The sequence below is a fragment of the Plecotus auritus genome (assembly GCF_963455305.1).
Source record: "Plecotus auritus genome assembly, chromosome: 2".
NCBI lineage: Eukaryota > Metazoa > Chordata > Mammalia > Chiroptera > Vespertilionidae > Plecotus > Plecotus auritus.
This window is the reverse complement of record NC_137771.1, coordinates 120780758-120805123: the sequence shown is the minus strand read 5'-3', so window position 1 is coordinate 120805123 and position 24366 is coordinate 120780758. Positions and strand designations below refer to the sequence as shown.

Below are 24366 nucleotides of genomic sequence, written 5' to 3'. Positions count from 1 at the left end.
GATTCTCTCAGCATTGATGTTTCTATCTCTCTCTCTTTCTCTCCTTTCAATAAATAAATAAATAAATAAATAAATAAATAAATAAATAAATAAATAAAGGTGTGGCCCTGGCCAGTGTAGCTCGGTTGGGCATTGTCCCTTGCACTGAAAAGTTGTTGGTTTGATTCCCGGCCAGGGCATAGGCCTGGGTTGTGGGCTCCACCCCCAGTAAGGGGCATGTAGGAGGCAGCCGACCAATTTTTTGCTCTCACATAAGAGTTTCTCTCTCTCTCTCTCTCTCTCTCTCTCTCTCTCTCTCTCTCTCTCTCTCTCTCTCTCCCTCTCCCTCTCCCTCTCCCTCTCCCTCTCCCTTCCTCTTTCTCTAAAAACCAATTAAAAATCTTATTAAAACATTAAAGTTATGAAAGATAAGCCAAGAAGGGGTAGACATTTGCAGCACATGTGACATACAAAAGATTTATATCCTAAATGTAAAAAGACATGAAAAAAGTTCATCTAATAGAAAATAGGCCAAAAAATGTACATACTTCTCAAAGGAGAAAATTCAAATGATCTATAAACATATATAAAGGAGTTCAACCTCATTAGTAACATGGGAAAGGAAAATTAAAACTACAATTAGGGATCCATACATACCTACATACCTATCATATTGGCAAAAAAATATTTAAAAAACTTAAGTCTGATAATACTGTATTGGAAAGGATATAGAGCAACAATCGCTATTATTTGCCTCTGGTGAGAATGTAAATTGGTACAACTTAGAAATCATTTTGGCATTATCTAGTAAACTAGAAGACAGACGTATCTTGGGATTTAGCAATTCCTCCTCTGGGTATAATATCCAAAAGGAAGTGGGTACCAGTATACATGCATAAGAATACTCACAGTGTCATTATTTATAATATACAAATTGTGAGTGCCCCACGTTGGGCTGCCAGTTGGGAGTGTTCCCACCACGTCCTGCGTGGTTCAGGGTTCAGGTTCAGGGTTCAGGCTCTGGAGGAGGCCACACGCAAATGAAAGAGACTAGAAAATATTAATTTGGAAATATTGGGGGCCAGGCAGGAGCCCAACTCAAGGACTCCACCCTGCTCTGGCCTTGCTATCCCTTTTATTAAGACTATGGGATACACCCATAGCCTTTAGGCAGGCAATTCCAATAATAGCCAATAAGCAAGAATTTACATAAAACTAAAAGGTGGAAGTTGCTTCAGCTACCATTGTCTCAACTAAACAGTGGGTGGTTGGCTCTGACCTTTCAGAGCTTCAAGGTTAACCAGCCTTGCGGATTCCTTGTCCACACCTCTCTGCTATTGAAGACAATGGGTGGCTTCCAACAACAAATGAAAGTTATTGGACTACAGCTACATACTGGGACATGTATCAGTGTTGACAGAAAAATAAAATATTGAAAATATATAATGTATGATTCCATTTCTGTAAAATTTAAAATGGGAAAGTTAAACTACGTTTTTCAGAAATTAGGACTAGTGGTTATGTCTAGGAAGGATATTAGCTTTGGGATAGATACTCTGAGGGCTTCTAAGTATCAGCACTGTGCTTTCTTAACTCGGGTGGTGATAACAGGGGCATTTATAATTACTGATTAACAAAATAGCAAGTTTTAACAACTATATGAATGTATTTCATATTTTTAAAAGTGAAAAATGGAGGGGAGGAAAAATGGCGGCGGAATAGACAGAAGTGTTCTGAGCCTTGTCCCGGAGTAGAAAGAAAGAACAGCTGAGGGTCGCACGAGGAGTGTTTGTTGGCAAGTTAAGGGACAGCTAAACTCCAGAAGAAGGTGGGGGACTGCTAGACGGGGTTCCCCTAACCTGACAGCCCCCACTGCGGCTGGGTCCCCTCCCGGAGCTGCGGGCTTGGACGCGGAATCTGTGCCATCTTGAATGGGAAAATGGAGCTTATCGGAAGCCTGAGAATCCACAACTGCGGCACCCACGGAACAGCTGCGAACCCCAGAACGCCGGTCCCCAATTGGCGCAAACACATGGATTCAGAGGAGCTCTACACTCCACCAGGGAAAGGTCAGATTTCGCCTGGGATAAGGTGAGGTCTCTGGTCCCGGCGGGAGAGAGGAACGCGCGTTTTGTGGGAGCTGGAGAACCAGGGAAGTCTGAGCCTAGAAAAATTCGTTGCTGTTGGGGCTGGCGTGATCCGTGAATGTGGAAGGGGGTCCTCAGAGCTGCTAACAGAAGGGATCTCTAAAAAGCAACTCATTTTGATCTGACGTGCAGGGACAGCCTAAGAATTTCAAAGGTGTGCCGGCTGCTTAGACTTAGGCACAGAGCTATTGTTCGCACACTTGGGTTTTTTCCTCTTGAAATTCTTGCTTCTGATTACTAAGCCCAATACATAGGATCACCCAGTTGGGGACACCCTGGGAGACTGCAGGGGAAAGTTGTTTTTCTGGAACCTGGGCATCGGAGTGGGGGGTGACCATCGGAGAGCCAGCTCTGAGGCAGCCCACTCCCACAAACCGGTAGTGAGTGCCAAGGGAAAGAAGGCTCTAACACTGCCTAGAGAGGCCATATATAGATCCAGAAGTCAATCCAGAAACAATGCCACCCAGGGGCTGAATCACAAATTGACTCTTGTGTAATCAAAAATAAAGGAATACGAGAAATTAAGACACACCGCCTGCTTAAAATCAGGACTGGCTTACAACACTGAAGAGCAGTGGAACGCAGGGAACTGCAATACTATCCGGACTGAGAAACAGGCATGCCAAACAGAACAACAGAGGAAGTGAATGACCTTAACTACACCACATTTTATTTTTATTTTTTATTTTTTATTTTCATTTTTTGCATCTTTTACTCAAGAAACTAATTTTTTTTCTTTTTTCCTCAATTGATTTTACTTTTTTAATTATTACATTTTTATTTTCAATCCGTATTATTACTACTGCTATTTTATCTTTTTTTTTTAAGTGTCATTTTATTTTCTCTTCGTTTTACTTTGGAATTAGTGTTCTACATTCTATTTTCATATTTCCTTTAGCATCTTTTACTTTATCTGAACTCTACCTTTATGCCATCACACTCCCCTTTTCGGTGTCCTGTTTATCTTACCCCTTTCCTGCTTTAGATTTCCCCTATTCTTTCTGTTTACCCCCTGTTAAAATTTCACCCTACTTACATATCTAATCTCCATTCCCCTGCTCCAAGTCCTTACACACCTCTCTCTCCACTGTCTTAACTATCCAAAAAATTGTTTTTCTCTCTGTCCTTTTGTTGTTGTTTGCTTGAATGTTGATTATATCGAATTTTTATGCTTTTTTGGGAGATTGTTTTGCTTATTCTTCTGTTTGTTTATTTTTTGTTTGTTTTGTGCTTCTGTTTTCCCTTGCCTCACTCAATATTAGTTGGTGTTGTAGTTTGTATTAATCCCCAGGTACTTGTTGCTGGCATTTGCTGGGATTAGTGATTGTTCTATTGGAGTTTTATCCCCATATATATAGTTTGTTCCCCTTTCTCTCTTAGTCCCTTTCTTGTCTCTCTTACTTTTTTTTTCCTTTTCCCAATTTCATTTTGACACTCCTTTTTCTTTCTTTCTTTCTTTCTTTTTCCTCTTCTTCTTTCTCTCCTATCCCCTAATTTGCCTTTCCCTGGTGGTCACCTTTGTTGGAGGTTATTAATATTATGAATACATTTCTGTTCAGTGCCTTGTGTGTTGTACCTGGTAGTGCTGTATTTTGTGCATTTAAATCAACGCAGGAGAGAGAGAACTACATAACAAGACATCCAGAGAAGAGAGACCCTGGGAAGACAAAGACACAGCCAGCATATGAAAGAAAAGCAGGCATCACCAGAAAAGGAAGTAAATGAAATGGAGGCAAGCAACCTTCCAGAGAAAGAATTCAGAGAAATGGTCGTAAGGTGGCTGAAAAGAATGGAAGACAAATTCGACAATATGAGCAAGAACCAAGAGGAAATGAAGAAGAACCAAGAAGAAATGAAAAATGACATCGCTGCTGTAAAGAACTCAATAGAAAGCATCAAGAGTAGACTAGAAGAAGCAGAGGACCACATCAGTCAGACAGAAGACAAGATGGGAAAAAATACCCAAGTAGAGCAACTCCTAGAAAAAAAAATTAAAAAGCAGGAGGAGAGCCTAAGGGAACTTTGGGACAACACGAAACAAAACAACATCCGCATAATAGGGGTTCCAGAAGGAAAGGAAGCTGAGCAAGGAATAGAAAACCTGTTTGAAGAAATAATGACAGAAAATTTCCCTGATATAGGGAAGAAAAAACCCACACAAATCCAAGAAGCTCACAGAGTCCCAAGCAAAATGAACCCCAAAAGACCGACGCCAAGGCACATCATAATTAAATTGGCAAACACCAATGACAAAGTAAGAATCTTAAAAGCGGCAAAAGAGAGACAGAAGTTACATACAAAAGAACCCCCATCAGACTAGCAACTGATTTCTCAACAGAAACTCATCAGGCCAGAAGGGAATGGAATGAAATATACAAAGTCATGCAAAGGAAGGGTCTGAATCCAAGAATACTGTACCCAGCAAGGCTATCAATACAAAATTGAAGGTGAAATCAGGAGCTTCACAGACAAAAAAGGACTAAGGGAATTTATTACCACCAAACCAGCAATGCAAGAAATTCTAAAGGGTCTGCTGTAAAAAAAAGAAATAGGAAGCGAAGAAGGAACACAGGGGTAAAGAATAAAAATGGCGACAAATAAGTACCTATCAAAAATAACCTTAAATGTAAATGGATTAAATTCCCCAATCAAAAGACATAGGGTAACGGATTGGATAAGAACACAAGACCCATATATCTGCTATATACAAGAAACTCACCTCAAAAAAAAAAACAAACATGCACACAGACTGAGGGTGAAGGGATGGAAAAGGTTTTCCAGGCAAATGGAACTGAAAAAAAAAGCTGGGATAGCAATACTTATATCTGACAAATTAGATCTCAAAGTGAAGGACATAACAAGGGATAAGGAAGGCCACTTCATAATACTAAAGGGAGCAATCCAACAAGAAGAAATAACACTGAGAAAAAATGGCAACGGAATAGACAGACGTGTTCCGAGCCTTGTCCCGGAGCAGAAAGAAAGAACAGCTGAGGGTCGCACTAGGAGTGTTTGTTGGCAAGTTGGGGGACAGCTGAACTCCAGAAGAAGGAGGGAGACTGCTAGATGGGGTTCCCCTGACCTGGCAGCTCCCACTGCGGCTGGGTCCCCTCCCGGAGCTGCGGGCTTGGACGCGGAGCCTCTGCCATCTGGAACCAGAAAGTGGAGCTTATCGGAAGCCTGAGAATCCACACCTGCGGCACCCACGGAACAGCTGCGAGCCCCAGAACAACGCTCCCCAATTGGCGCAAACACACGGGTTCAGAGGAGCTCTACACTCCACCACGGAAAGGTCAGATTTCGCCTGAGAAAAGGTGAGGTCTCTGGTCCCAGCGCCAGAGAGGAACGCGCGTTGTGCGGGAGCTGGAGGACCAGGGAAGTCTGTGCCTAGAAAAATCTGTGGCTGTTGGGGCTGGCGTGATCTGTGAATGTGGAAGGGGGTCCTCAGAGCTGCTAACAGAAGGGCTCTCTAAAAAGCAACCCATTTTGATCTGAAGTGCAGGGACAGCCTAAGAATTTCAGGGGTGTGCTAGACTTACGCGCAGCCACGGAGTGCGCACACTTGGGCTTTTTCCTCTTGAAATTCTTACTTCTGATTACTAAGCCCAATACATAGGATCACCCAGTTGGGGACACCCTGGGAGACTGCAGGGGAAAGTTGTTTTTCTGGAACCTGGGGATCGGAGCGGGGAGTGACCATGGAGAGCCAGCTCTGAGGCAGCCCACTCCCACAAACCGGTAGTGAGTGCCACAGGGAAAGAAGGCTCTAACACTGCCTAGAGAGGCCATAGATAAACCCGGAAGTCAATCCAGAAACACTGCCACCCAGGGGCTGAATCACAAATTGACTCTTGTGTAATCAAAAATAAAGGAATACAAATTAAGACACACTGCCTGCTTAAAATCAGGACTGGCTTACATCACTGAAGAGCAGTGGAACGCAGGGAACTGCAATACTGTCCGGACTGAGAAACAGGCGTGCCAAACAGAACAACAGAGGAAGTGAATGACCTTCACTACTCCACATTTTATTTTTATTTTTTATTTTTTTATTTTCATTTTTTGCATCTTTTACTCAAGAAACTAATTTTTTTCTTTTTTCCTCACTTGATTTTACCTTTTTAATTATTACATTCTTATTTTCAATCTGTATTATTACTACTGCTATTTTATCTTTTTTTTTTAAAGTGTCATTTTTATTTTCTCTTCATTTTGTTTTGGGATTAATGTTCTACATTCTATTTTTTATCTTTCCTTTAGCATCATTTTACTCTATCTCAACTCTACCTTTATGCCATCACTCTCTTCCTCACTTTTCCCTTTTTGGTGTCCTGTTTATCTTACCCCTTTCCTGCTTTAGATTTTCCCTATTCTTTCTGTTTACCCCCTGTTAAAATTTCACCCTACTTATATATCTAATCTCCATTCCCCTGCTCCAAATCCATACACACCTCTCTCTTCGCTGTCTTAACTACCCAAAAAATTGTTTTTCTCTCTGTCCTTTTGTTGTTGTTCACTTGAATGTAGATTATATTGAATTTTTATGCTTTTTTGTGAGATTGTTTTGCTTATTCTTCTGTTTGTTTATTTTTTGTTTGTTTTGTGCTTCTGTTTTCCCTTGCCTCACTCAATATTAGTTGATGTTGTAGTTTGTATTAATCCCCAGGTACTTGTTGCTGGCATTTGCTGGGATTAGTGATTGTTCTATTGGAGTTTTATCCCCATATATATAGTTTGTTCCCCTTTCTCTCTTAGTCCCTTTCTTGTCTCTCTTACTTTTTTTTTCCTTTTCCCAATTTCATTTTGACACTCCTTTTTCTTTCTTTCTTTCTTTCTTTTTCCTCTTCTTCTTTCTCTCCTATCCCCTAATTTGCCTTTCTCTGGTGGTCACCTTTGTTGGAGGTTATTAATATTGTGAATACATTTCTGTTCAGTGCCTTGTGTGTTGTACCTGGTAGTGCTGTATTTTGTGCATTTAAATCAACGCAGGAGAGAGAGAACTACATAACCAGACACCCAGAGAAGAGAGACCATGGGGAGACAAAGACACAGCCCGCATATGAAAGAAAAGCAGGCATCACCAGAAAAGGAAGTAAATGAAATGGAGGCAAGCAACCTTCCAGAGAAAGAATTCAGAGAAATGGTCGTAAGGTGGCTGAAAAGAATGGAAGACAAACTCGACAATATGAGCAAGAACCAAGAGGAAATGAAGAAGAACCAAGAAGAAATGAAAAATGACATCGCTGCTGTAAAGAACTCAATAGAAAGCATCAAGAGTAGACTAGAAGAAGCAGAGGACCGCATCAGTGAGCTAGAAGACAAGATGGGAAAAAATACCCAAGTAGAGCAACTTCTAGAAAAAAAATTTAAAAGGCAGGAGGAGAGCCTAAGGGAACTTTGGGACAACACGAAACAAAACAACATCCGCATAATAGGGGTTCCAGAAGGAAAGGAAGCTGAGCAAGGAATAGAAAACCTGTTTGAAGAAATAATGACAGAAAATTTCCCTGATACAGGGAAGAAAAAACCCACACAAATCCAAGAAGCTCACAGAGTCCCAAGCAAAATGAACCCCAAAAGACCGACGCCAAGGCACATCATAATTAAATTGGCAAACACCAATGACAAAGTAAGAATCTTAAAAGCAGCAAGAGAGAGACAGAAAGTTACATACAAAGGAACCCCCATCAGACTAGCAACTGATTTCTCAACAGAAACTCATCAGGCCAGAAGGGAATGGAATGAAATATACAAAGTCATGCAAAGGAAGGGTCTGAATCCAAGAATACTGTACCCAGCAAGGCTATCAATCAAAATTGAAGGTGAAATCAGGAGCTTCACAGACAAAAAAGGACTAAGGGAATTTATCACCACAAACCAGCAATGCAAGAAATGCTAAAGGGTCTGCTGTAAAAAAAAAAAAAAAAGAAATAGGAAGCAAAGAAGGAACACAGGTGTAAAGAATAGGAATGGCTCAAATAAGTACCTATCAATAATAACTTTAAATGTAAACGGATTAAATGCCCCAATCAAAAGGTATAGGGTAATGGATTGGATAAGAAAACATGACCCATACATCTGCTGTCTACAAGAAACCCACCTCAGAAAAAAAGACGCACACAGACTGAGGGTGAAGGGATGGCAAAAGGTTTTCCAGGCAAATGGAACTGAAAAAAAAGCTGGGGTAGCAATACTTATATCTGACAAATTAGATCTCAAACTGAAGTACATAACAAGAGATAAGGAAGGCCACTTCATAATACTAAAGGGAGCAATCCAACAAGAAGAAATAACTTTGGTAAACATATATGCACCCAATACAGGAGCACCCAAATACATAAAAAAACTCCTGGAGGATATCAAGGGAGAGATTGACAGCAATACAATCATAGTAGGAGACTTTAATACCCCACTATCACCATTAGACAAATCCTCTAAACAAAAAATCAGCAAAGAAACATCAATCCTAAATGACTCACTAGACCAGATGGAATTAATTGACATCTTCAGAACATTTCACCCCAAAGCCACAGAATATACATTCTTCTCAAGTGCACATGGGTCATTTTCAAAGATAGACCATATGTCGGGACATAGGCAAAGTCTCTTCAAATTCAAGAAGATAGAAATCATATCAAGCATCTTCTCAGACCACAGTGGCATAAAACTGGAAATCAACTACAATAAAAACACCCCAAGGAAATAAAAAACATGGAGACTAAACAGCATGCTATTAAACCATGACTGGGTTACCAGAGAGATCAAAGAAGAAATAAAAAACATCATGGCAACAAATGACAATGAAAACACTACAATCCAAAATCTATGGGACACAGTGAAAGCAGTCTTGAGAGGGAAGTTCATAGCTCTACAAGCCTACTGAAAAAAACAAGAAACAATGTTAATAAATTACCTAACCCAACAACTCAAAGAGTTAGAAAAAGAGCAACAAGAAAAGCCCAGTGTAAGCAGAAGGAAGGAAATAATAAAGATCAGAGCAGAGATAAACGACCTAGAGACCAAAGAAACAATACAAAAGATCAGCAAAACCAAGAGCTGATTCTTTGAAAGGATAAACAAGATTGATGAACCTCTAGCCAGGCTCACCAAGAAGCAGAGAGAGAGGACCCAAATAAACAAAATCAGAAATGAAAGAGGTGAAATAACAACAGATCCCGCCGAAATACAAAGGATTGTTAAAAAATACTACTAACAACTTTATTCCAACAAACAGGAGAATCTGGAGGAAATGGACATATTCCTAGAAAAATATAACCTTCCAAAACTTAATCAGGAAGAATCTAAACAGCTCAATATGCCAGTAACTATGGAAGAAATTGAAGCAGTCATCAAAAAGCTTCCGGCAAACAAAAGCCTGGGGCCAGACGGCTTCACAGGAGAGTTTTACCAAACATTCAAGGAAGAACTAAAACCTATTCTCAGACTATTCCAAAAAATTCAAGAGGAAGGAACACTTCCAAGCTCCTTCTATGAAAGCAGCATCACCCTAATACCAAAACCAGATAAAGACAACACAATGAAGGAGAATTACAGGACAATATCCCTCATGAACGTAGATGCCAAAATCCTCAACAAAATTCTAGCAAATCAGATCCAGCAGTACATCAGAAAGATCATACACCATGACCAAGTAGGGTTTATCCCAGGAATGCAAGGATGGTAAAATATCCACAAATCAATAAATGTGATACATCACATAAACAAATTGAGAGATAAAAATCACATAGTCATATCAATTGATGCAGAAAAAGCATTTGACAAAATCCAACACCCTTTCTTGATAAAAACTCTCAACAAGGTGGGAATAGAAGGATCATACCTCAACATAATAAAAGCTATATATGATAAACCCACAGCTAACATCATATTCAATAGGCAAAAACTAAAACCATTTCCCCTAAGAACAGGAACAAGACAGGGATGCCCACTCTCACCACTCCTGTTTGACATAGTACTGGAAGTATTAGCCATTGCAATTAGACAAGAAGAAGAAATAAAAGGCATTCAAATTGGAAAAGAAGAAGTAAAGCTGTCCTTATTTGTAGGTGACATGATATTATACATAAAAAACCCGAAAGACTCCATCAAAAACTAACAGACTTAATAAATGAATTTGGCAATGTAGCAGGATACAAAATTAACGCCAAGAAATCTATGGCGTTTTTATACACCAATAGTGAACTTACAGAAAGAAAGACTGAAAAAGCAATCCCATTTACCATAGCACCAAAAAAATTAAGATACTTAGGAATAAACCTAACCAAGGAGGTAAAAGACCTATACGCGGAAAACTATAGGACACTGAAATAAGAGATAGAGGAAGATGTAAACAGATGGAAGAACATACCATGTTCATGGATTGGTAGAATCAACATCATTAAAATGTCCATACTACCCAAAGCAATCTATAGATTCAATGCACTCCCCATTAAAATACCAACGGAATATTTCACAGACCTAGAAAGAACTCTCCAAAAATTCATCTGGAATAAAAAAAGACCCCGAATAGCCACAGCAATCCTGAGAAAGAAGAATAAAGTAGGAGGGATCTCAATACCAGATTTCAAGCTGTATTACAAAGCCACTGTCCTCAAAACAGCCTGGTACTGGCACAAGACCAGACATATAGATCAATGGAATAGAATAGAGAATCCAGATATCGACCCAAACCACTATGCGCAATTAATATTTGACAAAGGAGGCATGAACATACAATGGAGTCAAGACAGTCTCTTCAATAAATGGTGTTGGGAAAATTGGACAGATACATGCAAAAAAATGAAACTAGATCACCAACTTACACCATACACAAAATAAACTCAAAATGGATATAGGACTTAAATATAAGACGGGAAACCATAAAAATACTAGAGGAATCCACAGGCAGCAAAATCTCAGACATATGCCAAAAGAACTTCTTCACTGATACTGCCCCTAGGGCAACGGAAGCCAAAGAGAAAATAAACAAATGGTTCTACATCAAAATAAAAAGCTTTTTCACAGCAAAAGAGACCATCAACAAAACAACAAAAAATCCCACTGTATGGGATAACGTATTTGCAAATGTTATCACTGATAAAGGTTTAATCTCCAACATCTACAGGCAGCTTATACAACTTAATAAAAGGAAGATAAATGATCCAATAAAAAAATGGGCAACGGACCTAAATAGAATCTTTTCAAAAGAAGACAGAAGGAAGACCAAGAGACACATGAAAACATGCTCAAAGTCACTAATTATCCGAGAGATGCAAATCAAAACGACAATGCGATACCATCTCACACCTGTCAGAATAGCTATCATCAACAAATCAACAAACAACAAGTGTTGGCGAGGATGCAGAGAAAAAGGAACCCTCGTGCACTGCTGGTGGGAATGCAGACTGGTGCAGCCACTGGGGAGAACAGTATGGAGTTTCCTCAAAAAACTGAAAATGGAACTCCCATTTGACCCAGTAATCCCACTTCTAGGAATATATTCCAAGAAACTAGAAACACGAATCAGAAAGGATATATGCACCCCTATGTTCATAGCAGCACAATTTGCAATAGCTAAGATTTGGAAACAGCCTAGGTGCCCGTCAGCAGATGACTGAATCAGAAAACTATGGTACATCTACACAATGGAATACTATGCTGCCATAAAAAAGAAGGAATTATTACCATTTGTAGGCACCTGGATGGAATTAGAGAACATTATGCTGAGTGAAATAAGCCAGTCAATGAAAGAAAAATACCACAAGATCTCACTCATTTGGGGATAATGAAAAACAGTATAAACTGATGAACAAAAAGATAGATACAGAGGCAGTAAAGCATCAAACAGACTGTCAAATTACAGCGGGAAGGTTAGGGAGAGGTGGGGGAAATAAGAGATCAACTGAAAGACTTGTATGCATGCATATAAGAGTAACCAACGGATGCAAAACATTGTGGGGTGAGGGCATGTATGGGAGTGGGGTCGGGGGGTGGGGGCAATGGTAAGATATGTACACATATAATACCTTAATAAAAAAAATAAAATAAAAGTGAAAAATGTATTCTCTTCTAAAACAAATGGCAACATTTAGATTAAAAAATTAGGTTGTTTCACTGTTTAACCCTAGGAATTCTGTTTTTAAAGCTTTTTATTGATTTTTAGAGAGAGGAAGGGGGAGAGTTAGGAAGATAAAAACACTGATGACAGAGTAACATCATCGATCAGCTGCCTCTTGCACATGCCCTACTTGGGATTGAGCCCACAACCTGGGCATGTGTTCTGACAGAATCCAACCAGTGATCTCTTGGTTCCTCGTCGAAGCTCAACCATTGAGCGATGCCAGCCAGGCACCCCTAGGAATTCCTGTATCCATTTGATCACAATTCAAGATTAGGAATAAGTAGAATCAAATTGAATCTTTTATTTTATTATAAAATATTCTTGGGGACGAATTCATATCCCTATCAAGTATTACCTATAAAAGAGTTAAACTTAGAGATAAAGTAAGAGCTCCCTGTATTTCTTTTTTATCCACCCCCCCCCATATTTCTTTCTTCATCTTACCACATTCCACTAGTGTTTTGCTCAGATGAACCTCAAGATCACCCTTGAAGAGACATGATACTGCAGCTGCAACTGGGATTTAAAATCAGTTTACTGAAGTACAATTTACGTAGAGTAAAATATACCTTTTCTGGATGTATGGCTCTATGAATTTTAATCACCACTACAATAAGGATATAGAATATTTTCATTGTAGCCGGGCTGTTTTTTATCTTCTGTTTTGTTTTTATAGTATTTAATATGTGTGTAAAGTAAACAAAAACCCTTCAAAGAGATATGTAATGTCATATTTTTGCCAGAGAGTTTTATCAAGTTATCTTCAGGGATTAGGGACAATCTTTAATGATGTCTAAGGATTATTCCCTGTCACTGAAGCAGGACCATAAATTTAAATTAAGAAATGGTTTGTATCATTGTCTAGCAAGCAAAGGGTGTCATAGGTAAATGTGTTCTATGTGAAACAATTGACAGTTCAGTGTCCTTCTATCTCCTGTGGTTTATAGATCGTGAGTGATGAGCTCGTGGAGAAGCACTATAAACATGGGAGCAAGTTTCTGACTTCATTTCCTGATGGGACAACGCAAATATTGTATCCTTTCTTGCAACGTTACTTTTATTAGCTTTATTTCTTCACAAAAAGATAAAGAAAAAGTACATAGAAAAATATTTTTAAAACAGATATTAACGCCAAATTCTACCAACCAAAGAAAAGCTGTTAACATCTTTTCATATATCACTTCTTACTTTTCCCTATGGGCATATACTTTTTAAAAAATCAGTTTCTTCCACTATTCATATTTTATAACTTGCCCCCCTTCACATATATTACACAATAGATAATGTTATGAGTATATAAAGTGCAATAAATATAGAACTGTAACACCATTTTATAACCACACTAGGGGCCCAGTGCACGAATTTGTGCACTTTGAAAGGAACTGTGGGCTGTGAGGCTGCAGTGGGCACAGGGGTGGGTTTTGGCCCATCCTTTGTGGCCCTGCCTGGCCCCTCCAACCACGGCCCCTGGTCCCCTCTCTGCTGGCAGCACTGCTCCCACGCACTGACGGCCCCGGCCCCACTTGCACCTGCTGATGGCACAATTGGGACTGGTGCAAGCAGGGCCAGCGCTGCCAGTGGGTGTGAGCGGCAGCTGCTGCTCCAATTGCCCCTCAGGAGCAGGGAGAGATGGAGAAGCCCTCAGGGACGATCAGGGGCTGGCAGCCACCGCTTGCACCCACTGACAGCACCAAGCTCGGAACCAGCACCAGGTATGGGCAGCGGGTGGGAGCAGCAGCTCCGGCGTCAGCTGTGGGTGCGAGTGGGGCCTTCACTGGCAGCAGGTGCGAGAGGTGGTTGCTGGCCCCCATCGCCCCACAGGAGCAGGGGGAGGTAGAGAAGCCCCGAGGGGTGATTGGGGCCAGCAGCCACTGCCTGAACCTGCTGATGGCGCCGAGCGATTGGGGCTGGTGCCAGGCGCCGGCAGTGGGTGTGAGCAGCAGCTCTGGTGCCAGCAGCGAGTGCAAGAGGGGCCACCGCCAGCAGCAGGTATGAGCGCCGGGTGGGACCATGGCACGTGGGAGGAAAGAATTTTCAGTAACCACCAGAGGCTCACCCCAATGACAGCACCCAGTGCCCCGCCTTGGTCTTGCGCCCCTGCTCACCTGCTCCACCATCCCACCGCGGCCGACACCCGCCATATTCCATGCTCTGCCACCTGCTGCCATTGCCTGCCATGTTCTGTGTGCACCCCCTGGTGGTCAGCGCATGTCATAGCGACCGGTTGTTCGGTTGTTTGGTTGTTCAGTTGTTCTGCTCTTCAGTCTATTTGCATATTAGGGTTTTATATATAGGGATGGTATTTCATTATAGAAATGTACTATAATTCATTTAACCTGTCCCCTATTACCAAACAAAGGTGGTTTCACATTTTTTTGCTATTATATACAGTACCTAGATGAACAGCTTTGTGCATATTTCCTTTCATACTTAATCACTTAGTTTCTTGAATTAAATACCTAGTGTAGGAATTCTGGGTAAGAACTTATGGACATCTTAAAGCTTTGATAGATTTTGCCCCCAAGAAAATGTGTAGCAGCTTACCCATCTATGAGCACCATGTTATTTATTTAATACAAAAATTGAATATCCATTTTGTGGAATAGTAAGTTATTGGTCACGTGAACTTCTGCCTGATGGCCGGGCCATTTGGTATTTTGACATAAAGACTATTTAATATCTTTTTTTTCATTTTAATTTCTTTATTGATTGAGGTATTACACATTTGTCCTCATCCCCCCCATTACCTTCCCAACACCCCCCCCACTCATACCCTCACCCCCCCTGTTGTCTTTGTCCACTGGTTAGGCTTATATGCATGCATACAAGTCCTTTGGTTGATTTCTCCTCCTTACCCCCACCCTCCTCTACCTTCCCTCTGAGGTTTGACAGTCTGATCCATGCTTCCCTGTCTCTGGATCTGCTTTTGTTCATCAGTTTATGTTGTTCATTATTTCCCATAGATGAGTGAGATCATGTGATATTTATCTTTCTCTGACTGGCTTATTTCACTTAGCATAATGCTCTCCAGTTCCATCCATGTTGTTGCAAATGGTAGGAGTTCCTTCCGTTTTACAGCAGCGTAGTATTCCATTGTGTAGATGTACCACAGTTTTCTAATCCACTCATCTGCTGATTGGCACTTAGGCTGTTTCCAAATCTTAGCTATGGTAAATTGTGCTGCTATGAACATAGGGGTGCATATATCCTTTCTGATAGATGTTTCTAGCTTCTTGGGATATATTCCTAGAAGTGGTATTACTGGGTCAAATGGGAGTTCCATTTTTAGTTTATTGAGGAAACTCCATACTGTTCTCCACAGTGGCTGCACCAATCTGCATTCCCACCAGCAGTGCATGAGGGTTCCTTTTTCTCTACATCCTTGCCAACATTTGTCGTTTACTGATTTGTTGATGATAGCTATTCTGACAGGTGTGGATGGTACTGCATTGTCATTTTGATTTGCATCTCTCAGATAATTAGTGACTTTGAACATGTTTTCATATGTTTCTTGGCCTTCCTTCTGTCTTCTTTCAAAAAGTTTCTATTTAGGTCCATTGCCCATTTCTTGACTGGATTGTTTATCTTCCTTTTGTTAAGTTGTATGAGTTCCCTGTAAATGTTGAAGATTAAACCCTTATCGTTGACAACATTGGCAAATATGTTCTCTCATGTAGTGGTCTTTCTTGTTGTTTTGTTGATGGTTTCTTTTGCTGTGCAAAAGCTTTTTATTTTGATGTAGTCCCATTTGTTTATTTTCTCTTTAGTTTCCATTGCCCTAGGAGCAGTATCAGTGAAGAAGTTCCTTCGGCATATGTCTGAGATTTTGCTGCCTGTGGATTCCTCTAGTACTTTTATGGTTTCCCATCTTATGTTTAAGTCCTGTATCCATTTTGAGTTTATTTTTGTGTATGATGTAAGTTGGTGGTCTAGTTTCATTTTTTTGCATGTATCTGTCCAATTTCCCCAACACCATTTATTGAAGAGACTGTCTTGACTCCATTGTATGTTCATGCCTCCTCTGTCGAATATTAATTGGGCATAGTAGTTTCGGTCGATTTCTGGGTTCTCTATTCTATCCAGAGATCTATATGTCTGTTCTTGTGCCAGTACCAGGCTGTTTTGAGGACAGTGGCTTTGTAATACATCTTGATATCTGGTACTGAGATCCCACCTACTTTGTTCTTCTTTCTCAGGATTGCTGCAGCTATTCGGGGTCTTTTTTATTCAAGATGAATTTTTGTAGAGTTCATTCTAGGTCTGTGAAATATGCCGTTGGTGTTTTAATGGGAATTGCATTGAATCTATAGATTTCTTTGGGTAGTATGGACATTTTGATGATGCTGATTCTACCAATCCATGAACACGGTATGTTCTTCCATCTCTTTTAGTCTTCCTCTATCTCTTTTTTCAGTGTCCTGTAGTTTTTTTGCATATAGGTATTTTACCTCTTTAGTTAAGTTTATTCCTAGGTATCTTAATTCTTTTGGTATGATGGTAAATGGGATTGCTTTTTTTAGTCTCCTTTCTGTAAGTTCACTATTGGTGTATAGAAATGCCATAGATTTCTTGGCGTTAATTTTGTATCCTGGGGGGAGGATCCAAGATGGCGGTGTCGGTAAACACTTAAACTGCTGCCTCACACAACAATTTCAAAACTACAACTAAAAAACAAAACGTCTATCACCCAGAACCACGGGAAAGCTGGGTGAGTGGAAGTTCCACAACTAGAAGGAAAGAGAAAACAGCATTGAGAGGTGCACAAGCGCTGAAAAGCTGAGGTACAGAGGCGCACGAATCAAGCTGGCGACGGGCGACTGGGAGCACTATTTTTTTCAACCCGAAGGGAGACAAGCTCCTGATTACTCCAAACTCCAGTTTCTGGGGAGACGCGGGGGACCTAAACTCCTACGGGGAGAAGCTGGACTGTTTGCCATCGGGTTGGAAAGTGAGGGAGGCTTGCTTGCAGGGCTGCGCGCAAGAATAATTGTTTACTGTGCTGGGGCGTGGGACACGAAGACGCAGTCGGAGACGCAGAGCCACCTTACTGGCAGCCATCGCTGTTTGCCACGCCCTAGCCTAGTGACGCCCTGAGACCCCGCCCCACACAATCTACAAACCCACCCAAGCTCCAAGCAGCAGCTTTAGCATATGAATGGCCTGCCCTATCGCAGCTTAACCTAGCAAACTTGCAGCCCAGGTCAGACAGCTCCAAAACCTCCAAACCCCAAGCAAAGAGGAGAAAACTGTAGTTCTCGCTGTAGCGCCTGCTGGGTGGCCTCAGACAGTAGCTGACCTGCACCCCATTGGAGATCCAGAAGCCAGTGTACCTAGTGGTCAGTGTGAGACACCAGATTTCAACTCCTCACATCCATAAGTGACACATTCAAGAGGCAGACTCAGTGGGCACCAAAGCCCCACTGAAACAAGTCCTGCAGCATAAGTGTGTCTCCAGCGCAGCAATTCTTCCATTATAGACACAGCAGGTCCTCACAGCCAATTGGCCTGGAGGTCAGTTCCTCCCAGTGTACCAACAGCAATCAAGGCTTAACTACACCAAGACTTTGCACTCAGCCCACAAAGGGGTGTACCAAGAGCGTCCACCTCAGGTGATTGGGGAGGCTGAGCTACTGGCCCCTATAGGTCACCTACCACACAAAGCCACTCCATCAACACAGGGAAGCAGCAAAATGCCGAGACAAAGAAACATGTCACAAATGAAAGAAGTGGAGGAAAGCAAACTACTGGATGACATAGAGTTCAGAACCACATTTATAAGGTTACTCAAGAATCTTCTAAAAACCGCCGAGAAACTTGATGAGACCTTCAAGGGCCTTAATGAGAATGCCAAAAAATGGAAAAGGACCAGTCAGAAATTAAGCATACACTGTCTGAAACAAAGAATATACAGAAACTCAACTGTAGATCAACATACCCCAAGAATCAAACCAAAGATCTGAAATATGAGAAAACAAAAAACACCCAACCGGAAAAACAAAAAGAAAAAAGAATCCAAAAATATGAATATAGTGTAAGGAGCCTCTGGGACAACTTTAAGCGTACCAACATCCGAATTTTTGGGGTGCCAGAAGAAGAGAGCAAAATATTGAAAACCTGTTAGAAGAAATAATGACAGAAAACTTTCCCTACCTGGTGAAAGAAATAGACTTACAAGTTCAGGAAGCACACAGAACCCCATACAAGAGGAATCCAAAGAGGACCACACCAAGACACATCATAATTAAAATGCCAAGGGCAAAAGACAAAGAGAGAATCTTGAAAGCAGCAAGAGAAAAACGGTTAGTTACCTACAAGGGAGCACCCATACGACTGTCAGCTGATTTCTCAGCAGAAACTATGCAGGCCAGAAGGGAGTGGCAAGAAATATTCAAAGTGATGAACAGCAAGAACCTACAACCAAGATTACTCTACCCAGCAAAGCTATCATTCATAGTTGAAGGTCAGATAAAGAGCTTCACAGACAAGAAAAAGCTAAAGGAGTTCATGACCACCAAACCAGGATTACATGAAATGCTGAAGGGTATTCTTTAAGAAAAGGAAGAAGAAGAAAAAGGTAAAGATAAAAATTATGAACAACAAAATGACATCAAATACATACCTACCAACAAGTGAATCTAAAAATCAAGTGAATAAAAAATCTGAAGAACAGAATGGACTGGTGAATATAATAGAATCAGGGACATAGGAAGGGAGTGGACTGACAATTCTCAGGGGGAAGGGAGTTTGAGGGGTTCAGGAAGAGATTGGACAAAAATCTTACACCTATGGATGAAGACAGTGGCAGGGGGTAAGGGCATAGGGTGGGGTGGGGAATCAGGTGGAGGGGAGCTATTGGGGGAAAAAAGAGGAACACCTGTAATAATCTGAACAATAAAGATTTATTTAAAAAAAATAAATTTTGTATCCTGCTACCTTGCCAAATTCATTTATTAAGTCTAATAAATTTTTGATGGAGTCTTTAGGGTTTTCTATGTATAGTATCATGTCATCTGTGAATAAGGACAGTTTTACTTCTTCTTTTCCAATTTGGATGCCTTTTATTTCTTCTTCTTGTCTGATAGCAATGGCTAGTACTTCCAGTACTATGTCAAACAGGAGTGGTGAAAGTAGGCATCCCTGTCTTGTTCCTGTTCTTAGGGGAAATGGTTTTAGTTTTTGTCCATTGAGTGTGATGCTGGCTGTGGGTTTGTCATATATGGCTTTTATGATGTTGAGGTATGATCTTTTTATTCCCACCTTGTTGAGAGTTTTTATCAAGAAAGGGTGTTGGGCCCTAACCGGTTTGGCTCAGTGGATAGACCATCGGCCTGGGGACTCAAGGGTCCTAGGTTCGATTCTGGTCAAGGGCATGTACCTTGGTTGCGGGCACATCCCCAGTAGGGGGTGTGCAGGAGGCAGCTGATCGATGTTTCTCTCTCATCGATGTTTCTAACTCTCTATCCCTCTCCCTTCCTCTCTGTAAAAAATCAATAAAATGTATTTCATAAAAAAAAAAAAGGGTGTTGGATTTTGTCAAATGCTTTTTCTGCATCAATTGACATGACTATGTGATATTTCTCCCTCAATTTGATTATGTGATGTATCATGTTTTTTGATTTGTGGATATTGTATCATCCTTGCATCCCTTGGATAAATGGTGTATGATCTTTCTGATGTACTGATGGATCAGATTTGCTAGAATTTTGTTGAGGATTTTGGCATCTATGTTCATGAGAGATATTGGCCTATAATTCTCTTTCATTGTGTTGTCTTTATCTGGTTTTGGTATTAGGGTGATGCTGGCTTCATAGAATGAGCTTGAAAGTGTTCCTTCCTTTTGAATTTTTTGGAATAGTCTGAGGAGGATAGGTTTTCATTCTTCCTTGAATGTTTGGTAAAACTCTCCTGTGAAGTTATCTGGCCCCGGGCTTTTGCTTGCTGGAAGCTTTTTGATGACTGCTTCAATTTTTTCCATAGTTATCGGCCTAATGAGATTTTTAGAATCTTCCTGATTGAGTTTTGGAAGGTTGTATTTTTCTAGGAATATGTCCATTTCCTCCAGGTTGTCTAGTTTGTTGTAATAGAGTTGTTCATAGCATTTTTTAACAATCCTTTGTGTTTCTGTGGGATCTGTTGTTATTTCGCCTCTATCATTTCTGACTTTGTTTATTTGGGTCCTCTCTTTTTGCTTCTTGGTGAGCCTGGCTAGAGGTTCATCAATTTCGTTTATCCTTTCAAAGAATCGGCTCTTGGTTTCATTGATCTTTCGTATTGTTTTTGTTGTTGTTGTTGTTTGTTTTTGGTCTCTTGTCATTTACTTCTGCTCTAATCTTTATTATCTCCTTCCTTCTGCTCACTCTGGGCTTTTCTTGTTGCTCTCTTTCTAATTCTTTGAGTTGTAGCATTAGATGATTTACTACCATTTTTTCTTGTTTTTTTTTTTTTTTTTTTTTTTTTTTTGAGGTAGGCCTGTAGAGCTATAAACTTCCCTATCAGGACTGCTTTCATTGTGTCCCATAGGTTTTGGATTGTTGTGTTTTTATTGTCATTAGTTTCCAGGATGTTTTTAATTTCTTCTTTGATCTCATTGGTAACCCAATCAATATTTAATAACATGCTATTCAGCTTCCAAGTGTTTGAGTGTTTTGGATTGTTTTTATTGTAGTTTATTTCTAATACTATGCCATTGTGGTCTGAGAAGATGCTTGATATGATTTCAATCTTCTTGAATTTGTGGAGACTTTGCTTGTGACCCAGTATGTGGTCTATTTTTGAAAATGTCCCATGTGCACTTGAGAAGAACATACATTCCGTGGCTTTGGGGCGAAATGTTCTGAAGATGTCAATTAAGTCCATCTAGTGAGTCATTTAGGATTGCGGTTTCTTTGCTGATTTTTTTCTCTAGAGGATTTATCCAGTGATGTCAGTGCTGTATTAAAGTCTCCTACTATGGTTGTATTGGTGTCGATCTCCCTCTTCATATCTTCCAGGAGATTTTTTATATATTTGGGTGCTCCTGCATTGGGTGCATATATGTTTACCAGGGTTATATCCTCTTGTTGTATCGATCCCTTTAGTATTATGAAGTGGCCTTCCTTATCTCTTGTTATGGCCTTCACTTTGAGGTCTATTTTGTCAGATATAAGTATTGCTACCCCAGCTTTTTTTTTCATTTCCATTTGCCTGAAAGATATTTTTCCATCCCTTCACTTTCACTGTGTGAGTCCCTTGTTCTGAGGTGGGTCTCTTGTAGACAGCATATATATGGGTCATGTTTTTTTATCCATTCAGCCACTCGATGTCTTTTGATTGGAGAATTCAGTCCGTTTATGTTTAAAGTTATTATTGAAAGGTACGTGTTTGTAGCCATTTTTATTTTTTGAGGCTGTGTTCCTTCTTACCTTTTTGTTTCTTCTTTTTACAACATTCCCTTTAGCATTTCTGCATTGCTGGCTTGGTAGTGATAAACTCCCTTAGCCTTTTTTTGTCTGGGAAGCTCCTGATTTCCCCTTCAATTTTGATTGATAGTCTTGCTGGATAGAGTATTCTTGGATTCATTCCCTTGCTTTGCATCACTTTGTATATCTCCTTCCATTCCCTTCTAGCTTGATGTGTTTCTGTTGAGAAATCATTTGATAATCTGATGGGGGATCCTTTGTAGGTAACTCTCTGTCTCTCTCTTGCAGCCTTTAAGATTCTCTCTTTGTCAATAACATTTGCCATTGTAATTATGGTGTGTCTTGGTGTGGGTCTTTTGGGATTCATCTTGCTTGGGACTCTCTGTACTTGTGTAACTTTTTTCTTCCTTATATCCAGGAAGTTTTCTGTCATTATTTCTTCAAATAAATTTTCTAATCTTTGCTGCTCTTCTTGTCCTTCTGGCAGCCCTATTATACGTATGTTACTTCGTTTCATGTTGTCCCAAAGCTCCCTTAGGCTTTCCTCCTGCTTTTTAATTTTTTTCTCTAGTTGCTGTTCAGATTGGGCTTGTTTCTGTACTTTATCTTCTAACTCACTAATTCAGTCCTCTGCTTCTTATAGTCTACTGTTGAAGCCTTCCATGGTTTTTTTTATTGTAGCTATATCATTTTTCATTTCTTCCTGATTTTTGCATAGGTTATTAATTTTCTCATCCATCTGGTGTATGAACTGTATGACCATTATTCTGAATTCTTTTTCTGTCATGTTGCATGCTTCCGTTTCACTTATTTCCTTTCTTGGCGATTCCTCCTTTTCTTTCCTCTGGGGATTGTTTCATTGTCTCCCCATTCTGACTATCACCAGAAGGTTCAAATGTCGAGTTGCGGAGGCCTGGGCCATGTGTAGTGGGAGTTTTGCACCCCCCAAGTGTCACTGAAGAGCTCTGACACCAAGACGTGTGGCTGCTGTGGGTTGGTGGGAGCCACGCTCACCCTGGGTTAGAGTCACAGGCGCTTAGTGTGGCCTTGTGTGCGCACCTAGAATCAGGGACCCTGCCTGCACCACGCTGAAACAGAGAACCCACTGGCGTGTGCCAAAAATCAAAGTCCCCTAGTGCGTGTCAGGGGTCAGAGGCTCCCTATGTCCATGCCAAGAATTGAGTATCAGAGTCTCTGTTGCTTGGTGCTGCCTCGCACTGAGAATCAGGGTCCCTGTGTGCGCATGCACCAAGAATTGGAGTCGCTGGCTCTTAATGTGAATCAGGGATCCCAGGCGCACGCAGTGAGGAACAGAGTCTAGTCCAGCCATGGGCAAACTACGGCCCGCGGGCCAGATCCGGCTGTTCTATCTGGTTCTCTTGCTCTCCCCTCTGCTCCTTTACTTTGAATTTATATTAGTTCACACAAACACTCCATCCATGCTTTTGTTCCGGCCCTCCGGTCCAGTTTAAGAACCCATTGTGGCCCTCGAGTCAAAAAGTTTGCCCACCCCTGGCCTAGTCACTGGTGCTCATTGCTGCCTCTTGCATGGAGACTCAGGGTCCCTGATCTGCTTGGGAGACTGGGTTGCACAGTCGCACTGTGTTGGCAGGAGGTTCACTTCTGCCCTCTAGTAAACAGCCTTCTGTGTGCGCTTGCCCTGAATCAAAGTCAGGTGGCAGTGCCGCTTAGTGTGGGTGTGGGGTCTGGTCACATGGGTGTGCACTGTGGAAAACAAACTCCCCGTGTCCATGCACCCAGGCTCAAATTCAGCACAGCCTCCCTGCCTGGGCACGGAGCCTGGGCGAGGGAAACAAACTCCCCAAGTTCGCACGTCCAGGTTCAAATTCAGCACAGCCTCTCTGCTAGGGTGCAGGGTCTGGTTATGGGAAACAAACTCCCCAGGTTTGCACCCCCAGGCTCAAATTCAGCACTGTCTCCTGGCCCTTTGTGGGTGCGGGATGTGGTCGCAGAAAACAAGCTTCCCAGGGATGCGCAGCTAGGCTCAAATTTAGGACTGCCTCCCTGCCTGGGCGCAGAGGCTAGTTGCAGGATACAAATTCCCCAAGTTCACAAGTCCAGACTCAAATTTAGCGCTCTCTCCCTGCCCTGCGTGGGCGTGGGATCTGGTTGCAGAAAACAACCTCCCTAAGGGTGCGCAGCTAGGCTCAAATTCACCTCAGTCTCCCTGCCTGGGCGCGGAGCCTGGTCACGGGGAAACACACTTCCCGTGTCCAACACCAAGGCTCAAAGTCAGGTCAAGCTGTGGCTGCTGTGTGTGTGCAGGAAGCCCTATTGTGCAGCCAGGGTCTGGCAGATCCTATGCCGCTGCCACGGGGGCGGCGGGGGAGGGGGATTGGCTTTGTGACTCACAGAAATCTGCGGCCAGGTGCCTGGAGTCTTGGTTTCCCTGGGTCTGCAGCTGTGGTAGCAGGTCTTCTACCAGAGCGGCTGTAGGGTCCCAGTTTGCTTCTGAGACCAGACTGTGTGGTGGCAAGGCTAGGATCCTAGTCTCAAGCAGTTCTGTTCTTCAACATGGCGTGGTCTCTGTGCCACCAGTGTCCTCCCCGGAGTGTTTGCGGTGGCCGCGGGGTTTTGCCATCTAAGACTGCCCAGATTGGCAGCCCCTTGGAAGACCTGCAGGATCTAACTGTCCCTATTTCACTCACACACACACCCACACACGTCCACACACACCTCTATCACTCCCTTACTCTCTCAC

General features: G+C 41.6%; 1 protein-coding gene across 1 annotated transcript in view; it reads left to right on the top strand.

Annotated features, from left to right (window-relative positions):
* The window catches only part of ERICH6 (glutamate rich 6), a gene marked incomplete at both ends in the record, with an annotated part of 86383 nt that overhangs the window by 42718 nt on the left and 19299 nt on the right, over positions 1 to 24366 (top strand). The window contains one exon of the mRNA XM_080654664.1: positions 13194 to 13279. Coding sequence (XP_080510790.1) covers positions 13194 to 13279 — 86 coding nt within the window. The remainder of the gene's footprint in view (positions 1 to 13193; positions 13280 to 24366) is intronic.